The sequence below is a fragment of the Somniosus microcephalus genome, unplaced genomic scaffold (genome assembly GCF_052327205.1).
Source record: "Somniosus microcephalus isolate GS21.2 unplaced genomic scaffold, FLI_Smic_1.0 unresolved_chr1, whole genome shotgun sequence".
NCBI classification, from domain to species: Eukaryota; Metazoa; Chordata; class Chondrichthyes; order Squaliformes; family Somniosidae; genus Somniosus; species Somniosus microcephalus.
In genome coordinates, this window is record NW_028225179.1 from 109,673,412 (window position 1) to 109,696,651 (window position 23,240).

General features: G+C 51.9%; 2 protein-coding genes across 2 annotated transcripts in view; both read left to right on the forward strand.

Moving 5' to 3' along the window:
• LOC147095702 (collagen alpha-1(XI) chain-like) overlaps nucleotides 1-3,131 on the forward strand; it is a 126,961-nt gene extending 123,830 nt beyond the window's left edge. The window contains exon 5 of the mRNA XM_085973695.1: nucleotides 3,021-3,131. Within this exon, the coding sequence (XP_085829821.1) occupies nucleotides 3,021-3,131 (111 nt within the window). The remainder of the gene's footprint in view (nucleotides 1-3,020) is intronic.
• A 907-nt stretch (nucleotides 3,132-4,038) lies between these two features.
• LOC147095704 (uncharacterized) overlaps nucleotides 4,039-23,240 on the forward strand; it is a 280,778-nt gene continuing 261,576 nt past the window's right edge. Inside the window, exons 1-6 of the mRNA XM_085974754.1 lie at nucleotides 4,039-4,162; nucleotides 7,894-8,019; nucleotides 16,080-16,277; nucleotides 18,188-18,241; nucleotides 18,402-18,443; nucleotides 21,931-21,993. Of these exons, the coding sequence (XP_085830880.1) occupies nucleotides 4,118-4,162; nucleotides 7,894-8,019; nucleotides 16,080-16,277; nucleotides 18,188-18,241; nucleotides 18,402-18,443; nucleotides 21,931-21,993 (528 nt within the window). The 5' untranslated portion in view covers nucleotides 4,039-4,117. The remainder of the gene's footprint in view (nucleotides 4,163-7,893; nucleotides 8,020-16,079; nucleotides 16,278-18,187; nucleotides 18,242-18,401; nucleotides 18,444-21,930; nucleotides 21,994-23,240) is intronic.

Genomic DNA, 23,240 nt, shown 5'->3' on the forward strand with positions numbered 1-23,240 from the left:
CGTCCTTTCCGTGTGGGGGACTGCAGACGGTCTGGACTGCCATGCTGAAGTGACCTGAGAAGAAGGCGGCTCACCACCACCACCTTCTCAGGGCAACAAGGACGGGCAATAAATGCCGGCTTTGCCAGCGACACCCCTGAGAATGAAATATATATATCTATAAACAAGGTGCAGACTCCCCCACTGAGAGAGGGTTCCTGAGAGAGACCTCCATTGGGATCGTGGCCCTCAGTGAGTGACAGACGAGGTGCAGGCATCCCCCCGCCCCGTGGATGAGATCTGCACGGACTGGGGCTGAAATCCGGGAGCTTCAGATTCAGTGGCTTCAGTGTCAATACCGTGGAGTGCAGTTACCAAGTTGGCCACTGCAGGCGTTATCACAACCAGAAGGCCGTAGGTTGGCGTGGCCGAAGGCTCAATCTGAGAAAGACCGAGGGGCAGTTTTTATTTGCTGTTTGCCGGTGACACGGACCCACTCTCTCCCAGCCTGCAGGCCAGGCGGTTCGGTTAATTGAGAACGGGCCTCCGTCCCTGCCCCCCCCCATCTCTGTTGACCCGCGGAGCACTTTTCGAGGACTTTTTTTAATCGGCCATCTTGGGCGCCACTAACACCGGTCGAATCATGAGCCGCCTGCGCGCAGGTGCTGAGCGGAGCTGGTGAATTCGACGCCGACTAACAATTGGAACGTGTGGGCCCCTCCCCAACCCCCCGGCAACCGGAGGCCCTTTATATTGACGGTGTGTGGTCCCAGCTTGCCATTGGCCGAGCCTGGGCAACGCCATAGGCCGCTATTGAGTGGGTGGGGGAATTAGTTGCGTGTTTTGAGTCTGCCATTGGGACCCAGGGATGTCCGCGTTCCTGGAGGTGACTTTATAACAAGCTAATTACTCGCAAGTCTCCTTCCAGTTCCCCAGCTGGCGTTCATCTCTGCAGCAGTCGGTTTAGCTCCACCCGCCCCCCCTCTCGTTTCTATCGTAACCGTGGGAGCAGTTTTGACATAACAGGCCCATTGGATAACCTACGGGATTGAGTGCAGCACTGGGTTTACACCCCGGCCTGATTTTACTCTCCATCAGGAGTCAATATTGGGCGGGGTGTAAATCCGGCATTCCTCGCCCCAGTCCCCTGATCCCCCCCCTGGTTGTGCCTCTTAAAGGGGACACTTAAAGGAACGATGGCCTGGGTCGGCAGACTGTCATTGCTGTGGCTCCATGAAGCTTAAGCCTTCACCCCTATAAGGTGATTGGTTGTGACAGTGTCCCTACCTCTTGGGTGGGGGAGGGGGGATTTCCCTCTTTGCCTCCTTCCCTCCCCACTGGTTGGCCAGGCCTGGTCTCCAGCTAATTTCCAACCTCACCTCTCTCCCAAAACTGCTCGATCGGGCTGGGCTGCAGTTCCACGCGTTCTTCACGTGCGCAGCTAGAAGGTAACGTTCATCCGGCTATTCTTTCATGGGAGGCATCGCCGCCAGTCCCAATCCTCCTCTTGGCTGATGCCCATGCCCACACATTCCCGTTGGGGGCGGTCACTGGAGTGCCGATCGGGAGTCGGAACCCTTTCCTAAACCAGGGCACTGCAGACAGTTCCAGAACCCCTGCCACCACCCCCAGCTCAGGCGTGGCGCAGGCCCAATATCCAACCAGCCACCTTGGAAACGCCATTGGCTTTGGCCAGCACTCAAAGATCTTGCGCTTGATTTACCGATTTTGGAGTGCTGTATTAATGGCTGCAGCTGAGAGGGAGAGAGGGAGAGATGGAGTGAGTCACAGAGAGAGACAGAAAGAAACCGAGAGAGAGACAGAGCGAGAGAGAGAGAGAGATTTACCAATTTTTGGATTGCTGTATTAACATGTGCAGCTGAAGGGAGAGAGAAGGGGGGGGAGACAGAGAGAGGGGGGGGGAGACAGAGAGAGGGGGGAGACGGGGAGAGAGAGGGGGGCAACGGAGAGAGAGGGGGGTGACGGAGAGAGAGGGGGGAGACGGAGAGAGAGGGGGAAACAGAGGGGGGGAGACAGAGCGAGGGGCAAACGGAAAGAGGGGGAAGGTGGGGGGAGAGGGGAGAGAGGGGGGAGACGAGAGAGAGGGGGAGACGGGGGAGACAGAGCGAGGGGCAGACGGAAAGAGGAGGGAAGACGGGGAGAGAGGGGGGAGATGGAGAGAGAGGGGGGGAGACAGAGAGAGTGGGGGAGACAGAGAGAGGGGGGAGAGAGAGAGGGGGAGGGAGAGGGGGAGACAGAGAGAGAGAGGGAGGAGACGGAGCGAGGGGCAGATGGAAAGAGGGAGAGAGAGGGGGAGACGGGGAGGAACGGAGTGAGGGGCAGACGGAAAGGGGGGGAGAGAGAGAGAGGGGGGGGGAGAGAGAGAGAGGGGGGAGAGAGAGGGGGGGGAGAGAGAGAGAGAGAGAGAGGGGGGGGAGAGAGAGAGAGAGGGGGGGAGAGAGAGAGAGAGAGAGAGAGGGGGAGAGAGTGGAGAGAGAGGGGGGAGACGGAGAGAGAGGGGGGAGATGGAGGCGGCCTGCACCCCCCACCCACCCCCTTGAAACTTTTGAAACTATGGTCTGTACACTAAACTGACAGAGATGAATGCAATCCCAGCCTGCTCTGCACCCCACCCCCCCCCCCCCCCGTGCAAATGCCAGATGATGATTTCATGGCGGCTTTGGTAACTCTTGTTAAGAATATTAAATAAGAATGTAACACAACTCTATGGCCAGTCTGTGATTACACACGGCAAATTAAGAGATTCCTCTCCCCAACGGTTTTTGTTCATGTTCCTCCCTGTGAGATCATTGCCCTCTCTCTACGCTGTGAACATTAATGCCGGGCCCTGTGGAAGGGACAATGCCCATTCTGTGCAGGGATGAGGTTGTTAAATTAATTCCATTCTGAGGTGGAGCTTCCAGTTCTATTGAATTAGAGGGTGTACCTCCATCAAACAGAATTAAAATCCATAACCAGATCTAACTAGGACAACCCAACCAGACCTGAGATTCTGTTCTGTACAAATGCATTGTTACCAGGGACCAGTTCTTGAAGAAGCGTCAAAGGCCAATCCCAGCAGGACCATCAGGGACCAGTTCGTGAAATGTCAACGGCCAACCCCAGCAGGACCATCAGGGACCAGTTCTTGAAATGTCAAAGGCCAATCCCAGCAGGACCATCAGGGACCAGTTCTTGAAATGTCAAAGGCCAATCCAGCAGGACCATCAGGGACCAGTTCTTGAAATGTCAAAGGCCAATCCCAGCAGGACCATCAGGGACCAGTTCTTGAAATGTCAAAGGCCAATCCCAGCAGGACCATCAGGGACCAGTTCTTGAAATGTCAAAAGGTCAATCCCAGCAGGACCGTCAGTTGACCAGTTCTTGAAGAACTGTCAAAGGCCGACTTTATTTATCCTTTTCCGCTCAAACCCTGGCCCCAGCCCAGTTCAGGTGCAGCCCGTCCCAACGGTACAGTTCCTTCCTGTCCCAGTACTGGTGCCAGTGTCCCATGAAATGGAACCCCTCTTTCCCACGCCACTCCTTCAGCCACGTGTTCACCTCTGTAATCTGCTTGTCCCTGCGCTAATTTGCACGTGGCTCCGGTAATAATCCAGAGATTAGAACCCTGGAGGTCCTGTTTTTTAATTTACCGCTACTCTCTGAACAGGACCTTGCCTACTCTTTCCTATGTTGTCGGTCCCAACGTGGACCACAGCGACTGGATCCTCCACCTCCCTCTCCAATATCCTTTCAAGCCGGTTTGAGATGTCCCTCACCCTGGCACCAGGCAGGCAAACTACCATGCGGGACTTTCGATCCTACTTACAAAGGATGCTATCCGTCCCCCTAATTATTGAATCTCAGGTCTGTACGACCATGATTACCTCACTCAGTGGAGCCAGCAGTGACCAGTCCCCTCTCGTTTTTTTGTATTTTTTTTAAAGTGATTTAAAACTAAATCCTTATTACCCGACATGAACAGAAATGTGTGAAAATCTCTTAATTTGTGCTTTAACCGTCTCTGCTGTGTTTTTTTTTTGCTTTCCGTCTCTGCCTTTCTCACTCGTAGTACTATGATGAAGATTACGAGTATTATGACTATTACGATGAGTTTCAGACACCAGCTCCACCCACCATGGGAGTGACTGAGGCAGCTGTTGGAAAAGCTGATTCAGGGCAGGTAAACAGAGGAGGGTGGTGGGCCCGGCATGTGCCAGTGTGTGTCCAAGGTGTTGTGTGTCAAGAGTTGTCTACTGTCGTCAGCTGCTGTCATCGCTGCTTACCATCATCGATTGCTTCCATGTTTTAGAGTCTGTTTAGAGCACCAGGTCTTGGTATTCATAAGACTGGGGGGCGGGGAGGGAGGGGGATGGGCAGAGAGGGACTTGGAAGAGGACATAGACACAGAGAGGGGGAGAGAGAGGAACTTAGACTGAGACAGAGACAGACAGTGAGTGTGTGTGAGAGAGGGGGAAACTGAGACTGAGACAGACAGACAGTGAGGGAGAGGGAAACTGAGACACAGACAGTGAGAGAGAGGGAGACTGAGACAGACAGACAGTGAGAGAGAGGGAGACTGAGACAGACAGTGAGAGAGAGGGAGACTGAGACAGACACAGACAGTGAGGGAGAGGGAAACTGAGACAGACAGTGAGAGAGAGGGAAACTGAGACACAGACAGTGAGAGACAGGGAGACTGAGACAGACAGTGAGAGAGAGGGAGACTGAGACAGACACAGACAGTGAGGGAGAGGGAAACTGAGACAGACAGTGAGAGAGAGGGAGACTGAGACAGACAGTGAGAGAGAGAGAGACTGAGACAGACAGACAGTGAGAGAGAGGGAGACTGAGACAGACAGACAGTGAGAGAGAGAGAAACTGAGACAGACAGACAGTGAGAGAGAGGGAAACTGAGACACAGACAGTGAGAGACAGGGAGACTGAGACAGACAGTGAGAGAGAGGGAGACTGAGACAGACAGACACAGTGAGAGAGAGAGAAACTGAGACAGACAGACAGTGAGAGAGAGGGAGACTGAGACAGACAGTGAGAGAGAGAGAGAGGGAGACTGAGACAGACAGTGAGAGAGAGAGAGGGAGACTGAGACAGACAGTGAGAGAGAGGGAGACTGAGACAGACAGTGAGAGAGAGGGAGACTGAGACAGACAGTGAGAGAGAGGGAGACTGAGACAGACAGACAGTGAGAGAGAGGGAGACTGAGACAGACAGTGAGAGAGGGAGACTGAGACAGACAGACAGTGAGAGAGAGGGAGACTGAGACAGACAGTGAGAGAGAGGGAGACTGAGACAGACAGTGAGAGAGAGGGAGACTGAGACAGACAGACAGTGAGAGAGAGAGAGAGGGAGACTGAGACAGACAGTGAGAGAGAGAGAGGGAGACTGAGACAGACAGACAGTGAGAGAGAGAGAGAGGGAGACTGAGACAGACAGTGAGAGAGAGGGAGACTGAGACAGACAGTGAGAGAGAGGGAGACTGAGACAGACAGTGAGAGAGAGGGAGACTGAGACAGACAGACAGTGAGAGAGAGAGAGAGGGAGACTGAGACAGACAGTGAGAGAGAGAGAGGGAGACTGAGACAGACAGACAGTGAGAGAGAGAGAGAGGGAGACTGAGACAGACAGTGAGAGAGAGGGAGACTGAGACAGACAGTGAGAGAGAGAGAGACTGAGACAGACAGTGAGAGAGGGAGACTGAGACAGACAGTGAGAGAGGGAGACTGAGACAGACAGTGAGAGAGAGAGAGACTGAGACAGACAGTGAGAGAGAGGGAGACTGAGACAGACAGTGAGAGAGAGGGAGACTGAGACAGACAGTGAGAGAGAGGGAGACTGAGACAGACAGTGAGAGAGAGGGAGACTGAGACAGACAGTGAGAGAGAGGGAGACTGAGACAGACAGTGAGAGAGAAGGAGACTGAGACAGACAGACAGTGAGAGAGAGGGAGACTGAGACAGACAGTGAGAGAGAGGGAGACTGAGACAGACAGTGAGAGAGAGGGAGACTGAGACAGACAGTGAGAGAGAGAGAGACTGAGACAGACAGACAGTGAGAGAGAGGGAGACTGAGACAGACAGTGAGAGAGAGGGAGACTGAGACAGACAGACAGTGAGAGAGAGGGAGACTGAGACAGACAGTGAGAGAGAGGGAGAGAGAGAGGGAAACTGAGACAGTGTGTGAAAGAGAAAATCAGACTGTGAGCGAGAGAGCGATTCTTCTAATCAGCCCAGTGGCTACAAAGCTAGGTGAGAAGGTAATTCTGAAGCTCTAATTCAGGTTAAAGCATGACAGTTGGAGAAGGGGACATGAGGCAAATTAGGATCTGGCGGCAGGAGATTCTCCACGCTACGAGGAATCCACATGAGCTATCGGGTTAGGGCAGCAACAAAAGACAGCTTAACAACAACAACTTGCATTGAGAATAGCGGCTTTAGTGCAGAGAAACCTCCCAAGGCGGTTCACAAGAGGTGTAATCAAAAAAAATGGATGCCCTTGAGAATCTTTTAACGGAGCAGATTTTCTTGATTGGCCCGACCAGGACCAAAGAGTAAAAGCTGATAGTGAGGGAGATAGGTGCAGCTTCCTGAACACAACCCCAGCTAAACATTCCTTCCGCATAATATAGCTGCAAAGATTTTTTAAGAAGGACCAAGATATTGCTACACTTGTGTGAAAATGGATTAAGGTGGGAGCCCATTCTTTTGGATTGTGTTTCTGTGTATTGCGGATGACTAGTGTGTGCGCGTGCGTGTGTGTATATATGTGTGTGTGCTTGCGTGTATATGTGTACATGCGTGTGTGTATAGGTGTGTGTGCATGCGTGTATATGTGTGCGTGTATATGTGTGCGTGTGTATATGTGTGCACGTGCGTGCACGTGTGCGTGTTGTGTGTATGGAACTCGCTACCACAGAGAGTGGTTGAGGTAAATAGTATAGATGTATTTAAAGGGAAGCTGGATAACCACATGAGGGAGAAAGGAATAGAAGGTTATGCTGATAGGGTGAGATGAAGAGGGGTGGGAGGAGGCTTGAGTGGAGCTTGGATCTATTGGGCCGAATGGCCTGTTCCTGTGCTGTAAATACTTTGTAATGTAGGGCATGACGTTTGGACTGATAGGAAGGCAGACAGAGATGATTCACATCGATGGTTTTTGCAATGGAAATGGTCTTATTAGTGTTCAGGCCTGGTGCTCACCCATCAAAGTCACAGCTCAGATCAGTGGACTTTGGGATTCCCTCACGTGTCATTGCCGCCATTTGTCTCATTTCATTTCATGTCATGTCATTGGTCATGTCCATTCTCTCTCTTCTCTTTCATGTTTCCCTCCATTCCATCTTTCATCACCATTCTCCAGAAAGGGAAAGCCAATGGACAGAAGCAGGCGGGAAGCGGCACTGGGAAACCGAAAGCCAAACCGTCCAAGGCCAGCGTGGCCCCTAAAAAAAAGGCGTCCCCCCTGAAGCCCACCTCCGCCAAGTTGGCCGCTGTCCGGACCACCGCGGTAAAGGTGTTCAAGCCCAGAGCCGCTGCAGTCAAAGCCGCCGCCACCGCCAAAACCGGCCCGCAGAAGACTCGACTGAGCGGGTTCCAACAGGTAGAACCGCAACCATCGAAAGGGCCATTATCCAGATCTTTCCTCTGGGACGGGACGGAAAGATTCGGGATAATCCTGTCATCTCTCCTTCTTTTCATCCTCTCATTCACCCACTCGTTCTCTCCGTCTCACCCGCCGCCTCCATTTTCACCGTCCTGCTCCTGCGATCCATTATCTCCACGATAATGTTTCCTCACCCTCATGGCACCGCTTCCTTTTATTTGTTGACCTTCTCCTTCTTGTCCTAGAGACGCTTAACCCACTAACGCACTCTTCTCCCATTACGGCCCGGTGTAGGATCCGACAGACCCCGCTCTCTATGAAGAAGAGATTGCATTTGAGACATACACGGATGGGCAGGACTATACTGATGTGCCAGTCACAGAGGAGGTCCCTCAAATCATCGAGAGTGATGTGACGAAGGTAACACGACTGCCTGCACCAGCCATCTTCTCACCACTGTCTCTGAGGTGCGGTAGGGATGAGCAGCTGTTAAACCAAACTGGACTGAACTGGGTCAGGTAGGAGGGGGTGGGGGTGAGGGTGGGAGGGGGTGGGGTCTCCCCAGAAGAGACACGCAATGTTTGGTTTTCCCTAGTTCCAAGTAGTTTGGTGGAAAGACAAACACTTGACGACAGGTTACATGTAGGTTGCCAATAACTACAGTCCTCTAGTCATAATCTACTACAGGTAACCAGTGACCAATTTGCTGTCAGAATGATACCGGGGCTAAAAGGGTTAAATTATGAGGACAGGTTGCATGGACTAGGCTTGTATTCCCTTGAGTATAGAAGACTAAGGGGTGATCTGATTGAGGTATTTAAGGTGACTAAAGGATTTGATAGGGTAGAAGCTATTCCCTCTGGTGGGCGGCGGGGGGGGGGGGTGGGGGGAGTCCAGAACAAAGGGGGCATAACCTTAAAATTAGAGCCAGGCCATACAAGGGGTGATGTCAGGAAGCACTTCTTCACACAAAGGGCAGTGGAAATCTGGAACCCTCCCCACCCCAAAAAACTGTTGAGGCTGGGGGTCAATTGGAAAATTTCAAAACTGAGATTGAGAGATTTTTGTTGGGTAAGGACATCAAGGGTTAGAACATAAGAACATAAGAAATAGGAGCAGGAGTAGGCCAGTCGGCCCCTCGAGCCTGCTCCGCCAGGTTACGGAACCAAGGCAGGTAGATGGAGTTAAGATACAGATCAGCCGTGATCTCCTGCTCCTATGTTCCTGGGATTTGCTTTTTGCCTCCTGAACACAAGTCCCCTAATGCACCTGTTGCAGGAGGAAGGCATGGCCATTGTACTTGGATTTACCAATCGGCTCCTTTCAATGTGGCCCATCCCATCCAAAGAGTGGTAGGTAACCAAAATGTTGGGCAGCAACAGCCAAGGGGAAGCCATGGTTGGCACCAGCACCGATTATTCACCATTGCTATGGTGTGTCTCGGTCATGAACCCCATGGGATTCTGTGGACTCCACAACAATTATTTTGAAAACTTTGAAGTGATGAACTATTTCTCTCCATCCGCCTCCCTTCGCCAATGACTGGACGAGTGAACAAGACTCAGCAAGCCATTCTTTAACAGTTTTTCTTTTTCGGACTCTATCGTCGAGGACAGCTTGATTCATTGGAACTGAGCAGGAACAGAAACAGGAGGAGGCTATCCAGCCCCTCGAGCCTGTTCCGCCATGGCTGATCTGCACCCCAACTCCATTTACCCGCCTTTGCACCTTACCGCTTGATACCCTTACCCCTCACCCAACAAAAATCCATCGCTCTCAAGTTTCAGTCGACCCCCAGCCTTTTGCAGAGGGGGAGAGAATTCCTGGTTGGGATTTTGCAGGAGAGCCTATCAAGAAATTCAGCTAAGGCAGCCCATAAATTCCTGACCGTTAAAACCAAGAGTCAGAAAATTACAAGCGCTGGATGTGGAATTTCCTGATGCCCCAGGCCATGTGCCTCCAGCGTGTCCACACTGTAAGGGCTATTGTATTGTTAAACCTGGTTGAGTTCAGTTTGGTTTGGTTTGCTCGAGGTGTTCTGGTGACCACCCCTCCCACCCCCCCCCCCCCCCCAATTTAGCATGTCTCGGAGAGTCCACAGAACTTGAAAAGATTAATAACTTGAGTTTACTTATGCTCCTTGGGTAGAGGGAGGCTACAGCTGGACAATGGAACATTTTTCCATTTTTGGCCCCTGCTGCTGAAATTAAGCACTCTTAGATAGATAGACAGATCGTAGCGCACAAATTAGATTTGGGAGCAAAGTTCTCTGCACCAGCAGTGTGCCTTACCCCATCTCAGAACACCACCTACTGCAAAGTCCACTTCCCATACTCATTGTCCATGCGTGTCTCTGAACGAGATTATTGACCATTTGTGTCCAATTTCATGCTATGGACATGGGCCAATAACAGTTCGGGAGAACCATCTACGTGCAGGAGAGAGAGAGAGGATAGCTGAATCCTAATGAGTGGGTTCCATCAAAGTCTAAGTCCCACTGCACCAGCCCCCTGACCAAATGACATATATTTGTCCAAGGTCCAAGGCAGCGACTGCAGGTTGCTATAGTTACCTGGAGGTAGAAGGCTCCTGGGCCTACAGGTAAGGGGTGGCGACTGCAGATTTTTATAGTTACCTGGAGGTAGAAGGCTCCTGGGCCTACAGGTAAGGGGTGGTGACTGCAGGTTGCTATAGTTACCTGGAGGTAGGAGTCATCAGATTTACTTGTTGCAAGCATCTGAAGTAAACTGGCAATTGTCTGGGTGCTTTCTGATGGCCATCCCAGTACTATGTAGAGGGGCCTGTGTTGCAACAGTTGACCAGGCAGCATGCTCGTTCTTCTGTCCAGTTTGCTGTTACATTATGCGGCCAGTTAAATGCGGTTAGCAGACACAGTGACCCTTCTCTTCTCTCCTTAGTTTCCATGACAACAATACGTGATCTCTTGTACCGGTGGCTAAGCTGCTTCGGGCCACCTTCTTGCTGTTGTGCCATGAGCTTCTGACTGTTGTGCGCAACTGCAGAGCTTCGTGGGTCAATGGGTGTTAGGCGGGCGGGGGTGGGGGTGGTGGAAGAGTATGTGAGGGTCAGACTGCACTGTACAGAATGGACCAGCCCACCAGCTGATGAGGGTAAGAGGGGGACTAAGTTGGAGCTCGCCTCCTCAAACTGCAATGGCTGGAGAATGCTCTCGAGCGGGGTTTATTAAGGTTTTTTTTTGGCCATGGACAACAAGCCTCTCGTTCACCAACCTGATTTGGCTATTTCTTAAATGTGGCAACCGAGATCAAAGTGAGCTGGTGTTATTTTAGGGAGTTGGTTAGGTCCGAGCTTAACTCCAGGACCATGCTGTGCAGGAAAATTGAGCAGAGGGGCTATTCCAGAGTTGAGGAACCTTGTCCTTGAACCAGTGCACTGATCCTTAAACTGGTGGGCCGGTTGATTCTGGTGCTGCAGTCTGTTCCTGACAATGTCCGGCAGTCGCGGGCAGGATATGAACATGGGGCTCCTGTACACTGGCTTCTTTTCAAAGGTGCTTTATCCGAAAAGCTCCTGTGTGGCATGGGATTTTCCAACATTTGTTCTTTCCTGGAATGAACACTCACCATCCATGTCAGTCAACCATTCAGCACCTCATGAGGTGAACAATAGTGAAACTAAGAATGGAGCAGCTCCCCTTTACACCTGTAATTGCTTGGCAGTCAGGAAGAGTCTGAGGGACACACCCTCTACACTTGCCCTCTTCAGCATTCGCATGTCAGGTACAGCATGTGCTAATCTCCCTCTACACTGTTCCATCAAAGACTCCAGGGCAGGTATAGCACGGGTTAGATACAGAGTAAAGCTCCCTCTACACTGTCCCATCAAACACTCCCAGGGCAGGTACAGCACGGGTTAGATGCAGAGTAAAGTTCCCTCTACACTGTCCCATCAAACACTCCCAGGGCAGGTACAGCACGGGTTAGATGCAGAGTAAAGCTCCCTCTACACTGTCCCATCAAACACTCCCAGACCAGGTACAGCACGGGTTAGATGCAGAGTAAAGCTCCTTCTACACTGTCCCATCAAACACTCCCAGACCAGGTACAGCACGGCTTAGATACAAAGTAAAGCTCCCTCTACACTGTCCCATCAAACACTCCCAGAGCAGGTATAGCACGGGTTAGGTACAGAGTAAAGCTCCCTCTACACTGTCCCATCAAACACTCCCAGGGCAGGTACAGCACGGGTTAGATACAGAGTAAAGCTCCCTCTACACTGTCCCATCAAACACTCCCAGACCAGGTACAGCACGGGTTAGATACAGAGTAAAGCTCCCTCTACACTGTCCCATCAAACACTCCCAGGGCAGGTACAGCACGGGTTAGATGCAGAGTAAATCTCCTTCTACACTGTCCCATCAAACACTCCCAGGTCAGGTAGAGCATGGGTTAGATACAGAGTAAAGCTCCCTCCACACTGTCCCATCAAACACTCCCAGGTCAGGTACAGCATGGGTTAGATACAGAGTAAAGCTCCCTCTACACTGTCCCATCAAACACTCCCAGGGCAGGTACAGCACGGGGTAGATACAGAGTAAAGCTCCCTCTACACGGCCCCATCAAACACTCCCAGGGCAGGTACAGCACGGGTTAGATACAGAGTAAAGCTTCCTCTACACTGTCCCATCAAACACTCCCAGAGCAGGTACAGCACGGGTTAGATACAGAGTAAAGCTAACCTCTGTTGTACCTGTCCCCCACCACCCCATGAGTTTCGCAATGATTACAGTTGAGGGTGTTGCGATGAAAGAAAGAATTAAGCTCCTGTGCATGGTGTTGAATTCGAGAGAGAAGAACAATGTTAAAAATCCCATGGGAGTGCTTTCAAAAATCCAATGTGCTCTTTCCAAGATAAAAAACTGCTATTCCTCTGTGTACGGAGCCTCAGAGGGATCAAATGTCAATGGTGTATGGGTCTGTCTACCTCTAGTGTCAATGGTACATGTGTGCGTCTGCCCCCTCAGTGACTGCCTGCCAGTGGCACGTATCTGAGTCCCTTTGGTCTGATTGATGGCTGAGAGGTGCAGCATCTGTCTCTGAGTGAGACAGAGCAGGAAGATCCCAGGTCTGATCCCTGGTCTGTGCTGAATGAGCCTCAGTATCGCCAGCTTCGGGGAGAGGGAGAAAAAAAACCTTTCTCTTGACCGTGAGGATAGGACGGAGCCAGCCGTGAGGTACTCTCCAGTGGTCTAGCCTCGCTGTCAAAAGGCTCACGTGTGGAGAATGGTCACTTGGGTGAGGTGTCCCAGTGAGGGCGCCAATTCTCGAGTGATGCAGGAGAGATGGAGAGAGAAGCCAATTGGGAAGAAAGTAAAAATGCCAATGAGTCTTGAAGGGGTATTTACCCCCCGCCCCCCGAATGATTGAGGGTCAATGACTCGTTTGGGTTGATTTCTCCGAGTCACTGAACGGCCGTAGCACACGTGTCTCCATCGCTGGAGTGACTGAATGGTAATGGCCACGTTGGTCTGTGTTTAATTACTTTTGCTTCCTTCACCTGAGCTGAGAGAACCCACAGGATCCATCCTAAAGGTGCTGAGATGCCAGCCCGAGTGGGCAGCCCGAGTGACAGTCGCACGACCCACCCTCTCCTCAGCTCACTGGCTTCACCCGTCAAACTTATATAGAGCCTTGGATAGACCACACTCAGAGTACTGTGCACAGTTCTGGTCTGCGTATTGGAAAAAGGATATAGAGGCACTGGAGAGGTTGTTGAAATGAGTCACTAAGACGATACCACCACTGAGAGGTTATAGCCATCAGGAAAGATTGAACAGGCTTGGGGCTCTTTTCTCTTGAGAAAAGAGAAGGCTGAGGTGCTGACCTGACAGAGGTCTTTAAAGTTAGGAAGAGGTTTGATAGGGTGGGTGTAAAGAAGATGTGTCCACCTTTGGGGGTGTCCAGAACTAGGGACAGACAGGAGAGGGTGGCCCTGGTCAGCCTGGGGTTATAGTCGGCGCGGACCTGGCTCTCTGAACCAGCGACAATGCACGTGAAAGCAGAGAGTACTCACAGGTACAGCGCGGTGTACAGAGATCTGTCAGCAGTGTACAGACCGGTCAAGGGGCACTACACTCGGGCCTATATATATACATATAATTTATCAGATTTACTCAGAGAGGCCACCACACCATCCTGACTTGGAAGTATATCGCCATTCCTTCATCGTCGCGGGGCCAAAAGCTCTAGCCAAGCTGTTCCAGTACAGTTATAACATTGGTATCTATCCGACAATGTGGAAAACTGCCCAGGTATGTCCTGTCCACAAACAGCAAGACAAATCCAACCTGGCCAATTACTGCCCCATCAGTCGATTCTCAATCATCAGCAAAGTGATGGAGGTGTCATTGAAAGTGCTATCAAGCGGCACTTACTCACCAATAACCTGCTCACTGATGCCCAGTTTGGGTTCCGCCAAGACCACTCGGCTCCCGACCTCATTACAGCTTTGGGCCAAACATGGACAAAGGAGCTGAATTCCAGAGGTGAGGTGAGGGTGATTGCCCTTGACAACAAGGCAGCATTTGACCGAGTGGCATCGATGAGCCCTTGTAAAACTGAAGTCAATGGGAATCGGGGGGAAAATGCTCCACTGGCTGGAGTCATACCTAGCACAAAGGAAGATGGTTGTGGTGATTGAAGGTCAATCATCACAGCCCCAGGAATTCCTCAGGCCCAACCATCTTCAGCTGCTTCATCAATGACCTTCCCTCCAACATAAGGTCAGAAATAGAGATGTTCGCTGATGACTGCACAGTGTTCAGTGCCATTCACAACTCCTCAGATAATGAAGCAGTCCATGCCCGCATGCAGTGAGACCTGGACGACGTTCAGGCTTGGGCTGATAAGTGACAGGTAACATTCACGCCACACAAGTGCCAGGCAATGACTGTCTCCAACAAGCGAGAGTCTAACCACCTCCCCTTGATATTCAACGGCATTACCATCGCCGAATCCCCCACCATCAACATCCTGGGGGTCACCATTGACCAGAAACTTAACTGGACCAGCCACATAAATACTGTGGCAACAAGAGCAGGTCAGAGGTTAGGTATTCTGCAGCAAGTGTCTCACCTCCTGACTTCCCCAAAGCCTTTCCACCATCTACAAGGCACAAGTAAGAAGTGTGACAGAATACTCTCCACTTGCCTGGATGAGTGCAGCTCCAACAACACTCAAGAAGCTCGACACCATCCAGGACAAAGCAGCCCGCTTGATTGGCACCCCATCCACCACCTTAAACATTCACTCCCTCCACCACCGGCGTACCGTGACTGCAGTGTGTACCATCTACAAGATGCACTGCAACAACTCGCCAAGGCTTCTTCAGCAGCACCTCTCAAAACCACAACCTCTCCCACCTAGAAGGACAAGGGCAGCAAACGCTTGGGAACACCACCACCTCCAAGTTCCCCTTCAAGTCACACACCATCCTGACTTAGAAGTACATCGCCAATTCTTCATCGTCGCTGGGTCAAAATCCTGGAACTCCCTCCCTAACAGCACTGTGGGAGCACCTTCTCCACACGGACTGCAGCGGTTCAAGAAGGTGGCTCACCACCACCTTCTCAAGGGCAACTAGGGATGGGCAATAAATGATAGCCTTGCCAGCAACACCCGCATCCCAGAAAACGAATTTTAAAAAAATTATAGAGGGAGCTTTACTCTGTATCTAACCCGTGCTGTACCTGTCCTGGGAGTGTTTGATGGGGCAGTGTAGAGGGAGCTTTACTCTGTATCTAACCCAGGCTGTACCTGCCCTGGGAGTGTTTGATGGGGCACTGGATGCCTGTAATGGGACAGTGTGCCATTCCCCAGCAGTAACTTCTCTCTCTCTCGTTAATGAACACAAAAATAACAATTTAAGTATAAAAGATGAAGTACGAGGCTAGGTGCTGGAACTCTGCTCAGCTACACTGGCAGCCTTCCACAGTGCGAGACCCTCTGTGACTTGTAGATTTTTCACTCTAACATAACTGCCAGTTTCTCCCACAATTCTATAAGGACAAACAGACCATGTCCAAAGGAGTACGCAGTGGTGTCTTAGTACTGTGTCTGTGGTTGAGTGTAGGGCAGGGGAAAGATATTGGGGGCAGGGTCCAAAACTCACCCCTTGTGCCAGGCAGTAGTGATTGGCAGCATGATCATGGCAAAGTATTTCTTTGGCAAACCCCCTCTGGGTTTGTTGTGACCATGTCAAGTGTCAAGAGATGGGCAAGGACGTCCTGCAGCACCCCAGATGCCTGAAGGGTTGGAGGCATCTTCTGCATGTTTTGGCTGTGGCGAGGACCCTGTAGCGTGGCAGCCTGCTTCTGGTAGACCTGGGTTTGGCCAGAAGATACCGAGCCATGATCATCTGCCTCAGGGCACGAGGCCTGGTGCAGATTGCTTCACTAACCTAACAGCTGCTTTCGCTTCTCTTTCACTGCTCCTCGCCAGCAAGAGGAGGTAGAGGCGGCCATTCATCCATCTAAAGGAGATCTGGGGCTCACCGAGGAGTATTTTACAGGAGAAGACATTAGCCCGGGTGACCCCAGTTATGATTACGACTACGTTTATAAGGACTATTACGAGGAGCCCTCGCCCACAGAGATTGGTCCGGGACTTCCCGTTGAGACCGAGGTGTACACGGAAGGAGTAAGTGACCAGGGGGAACCTGAACGCAGCCCCTCACCTCTCAATGTTTTACTGGAACCCTGTCTTTTCCCCGTCACTGTGTGTCATTGGCTGCATCCGTGCCAATGCTGTCCTCCTCCTTCCGTTGTTGTCGTCTCCTGGTCGCTGTACACGTGTCTCCAAAGCCCCTGTTTGTTCCCTTTGTCCATGTGTGTCTTCTCCTCCCTCGTGGTGTCAACCTCAGCTTCTGTAATACAATGTGGTCGTCTCCTCATGTTTTCTCAATGTCTCTGCTGCTATTTCCTGTTTAGTCTATGACGCTCTCTCCTTCATCCTCTATTATATTAATGCCGCACTTCCTGATACTTTCCTTACAATCTGCGTGATGTCATCTCCCGCGGTAGTGATGTCATCTCCGCAGTAGTGATGTCATCTCCGCAGTAGTGATGTCATCTCCGCAGTAGTGATGTCATCTCCGCAGTAGTGATGTCATCTCCCGCAGTAGTGATGTCATCTCCCGCAGTAGTGATGTCATCTCCCGCAGTAGTGATGTCATCTCCCGCAGTAGTGATGTCATCTCCCGCCGTAGTGATGTCATCTCCCGCAGTAGTGATGTCATCTCCCGCAGTAGTGATGTCATCTCCTGCAGTGATGTCATCTCCTGCAGTGATGTCATCTCCCGCAGTAGTGATGTCATCTCATCCAGTGATGTCATCTCCCGCCGTAGTGATGTCATCTTTTGCAGTGATGTCATATCTCGCTGCAGTGACGTCATCTCCCGCTGCAGTGATCTAATTTCCTGCAGTGATGTCATATCCCGCTGCAGTGATGTCATCTCTCGCTGCAGCGATGTCATCTCCCGCAGTAGTGACGTCATCTCCCGCTGCAGTGATCTAATTTCCTGCAGTGATGTCGTTTCCTGCCGTAGTGATGTCATCTCCTGCAATTATGTCATCTTCCACTGCAGTGATGTCATCTCCTGTTTAGTCGTGCCTTTGTACACTTCCTGTTAATCTGTTTGGTGGTATCGTCTCTTTATCGATGTAATGTCCAGCGCTCTGATGCTGTGTGTCGATGGGAGATGACATCACACACAATCAGTGATGCCATCGTGCACTTTCTAATACTGCCTGCCTGTCTATCCATGTGATGTCATCTGTTTGGCGATGCCATCTTACTATTAATGATGTAATGTCCTATTGTGTCTGATGTCACTTGCTGTTTGGAGTCGGACGCCATCTTGCATTTTATCAATGCAATCAGTCAGTTCAATGATGACATCTGACATTTAGTGACGTCCCTCTGTTTCCAATTACATCATTGCCTCAGCAATGCCATCTCCTGTAACGATGCCACTTACATTGCCCGCACTTTGGTTTCCCAGCCGGCAACCACAGAAATCTAGCAATGTCCAGCCAACGACACACTGAAGGTGTCTGGAGGAGTGGAGTGGAGGGGAGGGGCGGCAACATCAGGCATTGTTTATGGGGCAGGTAAGTGACTGAAGAGTAACAGAATCCAGCAGAAAAAGGAATGCCCCATAACAGCAACAGAGAATACAGCAAGGGTCCCGTTCTGTGCCAGGCCCGTTTGGCACCGGTCCCGTTCGGTGTGATTATCAGCCTTGTTCCAATGCCACGCCAGCCCTTGCCAATTTCAGCCCTCTGCAATTGCCAGTCTAGACTGGTATTTGAATTTGACACCTTCAAGGTGGGGCGTATGAGCCATTTCCCCAGAAAGGACCACCCTGCCAGTGTGGTGTGTGCCCACCCTCCCCCCCCACCGCACCCTCGGCCAGGGCAGGAGCCCGCTGTCTGTACCGAGTTGGCCAGTGTTCAGCCACCATCTGACCTTTCAGCCTGCAGGAGGCTGTGGCATTTGAAATGGGAACCTGATATATTTTGGTGACAAAGAGTTTTTTGTTCTTTCAGGTGGCATTGAGCGGACCGAAGGGAGAGAAAGGGGAGCCTGCAGTCGTCGAGCCCGTGAGTACCCCAATCCCGTCAGCACCCCAATCCTCTCACAAACCCCCACCCTCCTCCCCTCCCCCACTCGGTCAGCCCCTCCCTCCTCCCCTCTTCTCCCTACAGTAAACCCCTCCCTTCCCCCCATCCTGTGTCTGACGGTGTCTTTATCTATTTACAGGGGATGCTGGTCGAAGGTCCTCCTGGTCCAGAAGGCCCTGCGGTGAGTACAGGAACCAGTGGCTCTGTTGTAGATGCAGGAGCCAGACCTGCTTATCACGTGCTCCATTCCACGCGTTAGTAGCGACGATGTTTTATTGGACGATGACTCTGTCCCCTTAAACCATCCACCCAAATGTTCACCCCTGCCTGAGTTTTGGACATTTCGTTGCTCTCCAATAAAAAAAGGTGCTTCTTTGAAATGAATTTGAACGCGAATGAATCCTCCAATATTGAGAGATAAACGGTGCCTTGTCACAGTGCCCTGAACTAAGTTTAGTCAGAGTCCGAGGGAATGGATTAGACTTGGTCAGCTTGGCTCAGAGTCTGAAGGTGAGCAGTTCCTCAGTCTGATGGTTCTGGGAAAGGACAGGAGCTGGTGGAGTGAGCCTGGATCTCAACGTCGTGAGGATGGGGGTAGGAGGAAGAGCGTGTGAGAGGAGGAACAAGCCAGGAAAGGTCTGAGGAGGAACAGCCAGAGTAGAACGGATAGATTAGTGAAATCAGAAACTTTGTGGTGGATGGGAAATGTGAGACTGTAGAATGGACGGAAAGGGTGAGACTGTAGAATGGAGGGAAAGTGTGAGACTGTAGAATGGAGGGAAAGTGTGAGACTAGAGTGGAGGGAAAGTGTGAGACTGTAGAATGGAGGGAAAGGGTGAGACTAGAATGGAGGGAAAGTGTGAGACTAGAATGGAGGGAAAGGGTGAGACTAGAATGGAGGGAAAGTGTGAGACTAGAATGGAGGGAAAGTGTGAGACTGTAGAATGGAGGGAAAGGGTGAGACTGTAGAATGGAGGGAAAGTGTGAGACTAGAATGGAGGGAAAGTGTGAGACTGTAGAATGGAGGGAAAGGGTGAGACTAGAATGGAGGGAAAGTGTGAGACTAGAATGGAGGGAAAGGGTGAGACTGTAGAATGGAGGGAAAGTGTGAGACTAGAATGGAGGGAAAGTGTGAGACTGTAGAATGGAGGGAAAGGGTGAGACTAGAATGGAGGGAAAGTGTGAGACTAGAATGGAGGGAAAGTGAGACTGTAGAATGGAGGGAAAGGGTGAGACTGTAGAATGGAGGGAAAGGGTGAGACTGTAGAATGGAGGGAAAGTGTGAGACTAGAATGGAGGGAAAGTGTGAGACTGTAGAATGGAGGGAAAGGGTGAGACTGTAGAATGGAGGGAAAGTGTGAGACTAGAATGGAGGGAAAGGGTGAGACTGTAGAATGGAGGGAAAGTGTGAGACTGTAGAATGGAGGGAAAGGGTGAGACTAGAATGGAGGGAAAATGTGAGACTGTAGAATGGAGGGAAAGGGTGAGACTAGAATGGAGGGAAAGTGTGAGACTAGAATGGAAGGAAAGTGTGAGACTGTAGAATGGAGGGAAAGGGTGAGACTGTAGAATGGAGGGAAAGGGTGAGACTGTAGAATGGAGGGAAAGTGTGAGACTAGAATGGAGGGAAAGTGTGAGACTGTAGAATGGAGGGAAAGGGTGAGACTAGAATGGAGGGAAAGTGTGAGACTGTAGAATGGAGGGAAAGGGTGAGACTAGAATGGAGGGAAAGTGTGAGACTAGAATGGAGGGAAAGTGTGAGACTGTAGAATGGAGGGAAAGTGTGAGACTGTAGAATGGAGGGAAAGTGTGAGACTAGAATGGAGGGAAAGGGTGAGACTGTAGAATGGAGGGAAAGTGTGAGACTAGAATGGAGGGAAAGTGTGAGACTGTAGAATGGAGGGAAAGGGTGAGACTAGAATGGAGGGAAAGTGTGAGACTAGAATGGAGGGAAAGGGTGAGACTAGAATGGAGGGAAAGGGTGAGACTGTAGAATGGAGGGAAAGGGTGAGACTAGAATGGAGGGAAAGGGTGAGACTGTAGAATGGAGGGAAAGGGTGAGACTGCAGTGTAGAATGAAAGGGTGAGATTTGGGTGTCCTCGTACAAGAAACACAGACTTAGCATGCAGGTACGGCAAGCAATTAGGAAGGCAAATGGCATGTTGGCCTTTAGTGTGAGGGGGTTGGAGTATAAGAGTAAGGAAGTCTTGCTACAATTATATAGGGCTTTGGTGAGACCACACCTGGAGTACTGTGCACAGTTTTGGTCTCCTTATCTAAGGAAGGAGATACTTGCCTTGGAGGTGGTGCAATGAAGGTTCCCTAGATTGATTCCTGGGATGAGAGGGCTGTCCTATGATGAGAGATTGTGTAGATTGGGCCGATACTCTCTGGAGTTTAGAAGAATGAGAGGTGATCTCATTGAAACATACAAGATTCTGAAGGGGATTGACAGGGTAGATACTGAGAGGTAGTTTGCCCTGGCTGGAGTGTCTAGAACTAAGGGGCATAGTCTCAGGATAAGGGGTCAGCCATTTAAGACCGAGATGAGGAGGAATTTCTTCACTCAGAGGTTTGTGAATCTTTGGAATTCTCTGCCCCACAGGGCTGTGAATGCTGAGTCTTTGAGTGTATTCAAGGCTGAGATCGGTAGATTTTTTGACTCCAGGGGAATCAAGGGATATGGGGATCAGGCGGGAAAGTGGAGTTGAGGTAGAAGATCAGCCATGATCTTATTGAATGGTGGAGCAGGCTCGAGGGGCCGTGTGGTCTACTCCTGCTCCTAATTCATAGGGTTAAGATTGAAGGGTAGAAGTTAACAAAGAGAACCATCTTCAATATCCAGTGCCGGGGTGAGATGGAGTTGCTGGTGGAACCTCCTCTGGCTCAAGACCCACTCCAGTGCAATACCGAGGGAGTGCAGCACTGTCAGAGGTGCAGTCCTTTAAATCACACCTTAAACCGAGGCCCCGTCTGCTTGGTCAGGTGAACCTTTAAGATCCCATAGGACTTCTTGAAGAGCAGAATGTTCTCCTGGTGTCCTGGCCATCAATCTCCTGTCGACCAAAGACACATGAGACGGCCATCCGTCTCGCTGCTGTTTGTGGGGTGGTGATACTGCAGAATGGTTGATGTTTGAGTCTCTGCATTTCAACGTAGCTTACTGTATGAGATATTACCATTATGCACCTGCCTCTCTCCTCTCTGTTTCCCTCTCCTCTCCCTTGCTCTCTAACCCTTTCTGTCTGCCAGCCTCTATCTTTCTCTCACCCTCTCCCCTTTCTCTCACTCGGTACTGCTTTCCTTCTTTCTTTCTCTTCTCTTCCCTCCTCTCCTTTATAACTCCCCTCTTCCTCCTTGCAGTTTTCCCTCTCTCTCTCTTTCTACTTATTTTTTCTCTCTTTCTCTCACTCTTCTCTGACGACTTTAACCTTTTTGTCTTTCTCGCTCGCTCGCTTTCCCTCATCCCCTCGCTCTTTTTTCTACTTCCTCGCTCCTCTTTCTCTGTCTCACTCCAGCCTCTGCCTGTTTCTCCCCTCACTCTCACAGGCAGATCCTACTGATAACGATGATGAACATTGCTTGTTAACGGTGCCGCTTACAGACCCCAAGGCCTTGCGCCTGCTTGATGTACTAGTTTTGACGTTGGTTTTGATCTTGTTGGCAGGGTTTTCCGGGCCCTCCAGGTCCACAGGGATCCCCTGGACCCACTGGTGATCCTGGTGAAAGGGTAAGTCAGTTCCTGCTCCACGGAGAATCCGTCTTCACGGACCTGCAGAGGCTTGCGTCCCGGTGTTAAGCTGATCCGCCCGGGGGCGAGTTCGAGCCTGAGACCCGTTTTACACCCCGCCCGGTTTCACTCCACAACCAAACCAACTCGCACCCTGACCCGAATCCCCTCCCACGGGCCGGTCAGCTTAAAATCTGGGTTTTCAGAGTGTGCGTCAAGCAGCATTATTTGGCTTGCAGCACAGAAATTCCTGCTGGCTCGCGGCAGCCATTTTCAGTCGAAGTGGTGCGTTTCTGCAGCGGCAATTCGGACACTGGTCAGCTCAGAGCGGATCACACACTGCTGTCATCGTCAGAGAACACAGCGCAAGCTCCCAGCGGTGCTCACTACTCCCCGCACCAGGAGTGCTCAATCCAGTCACGGGCTCCTGCCTCCAGGACACTCCTCCATCGAGTCCTTTCGAGTGTTTCTATCAACGCACAAGGGGGGGATGAGGAGCGCATGTGGGGTGATGGGGAGCGCGTATGGGACGACGGGGAGCGCGGCGCACGGGGAGGGACGAGGAGTGCGTGCGGGACGACGGGGAGGGACGAGGAGCGCGTGCGGGGCAACGGGGAACGCGTGCGGACGGGGAGCGACGAGGAGCGCGCGTGATGTGACGGGGAGGGACGAGTAGCGCGTGCGGGGCGACGGGGAACGCGTGCGGACGGGGAGGGATGAGGAGTGCGTGCGGGGCGACGGGGTGCGCGTGCGGGTGGGGAGCGACGAGGAGAGCGTGTGCGGACGGGGAGGGACGAGGAGCGCGTGTGGGGCGATGGGAAGCGCGGCGCACGGGGAGGGAAGAGCGCGTACAGGGCGACGGGGAGGGACGAGGAGCATGTGTGGGGCGACGGGGCGCGCGGCGCCCGGGGAGGAACGTGGAGAGCGTGCGGGGCGACGGGGAGCGCGGCGCGCGGGGATGGATGAGGAGCGCGTGAGGGGCGACGGGGAGCACGTGAGGGGCGACGGGGAGCGCGTGAGGGGCGACGGGGAGCGTGGCACACGGGGAGGAACGAGGAGCGCGTGAGGGGCGACGGGGAGCGTGGCACACGGGGAGGAACGAGGAGCGCGTGAGGGGCGACGGGGAGCGTGGCGCACGGGGAGGAGCGCGTGAGGGGCGACGGGGAGCGTGGCGCACGGGGAGGAACGAGGAGCGCGTGAGGGGCGACGGGGAGCCTGGCGCACGGGGAGGAATGAGGAGCGCGTGA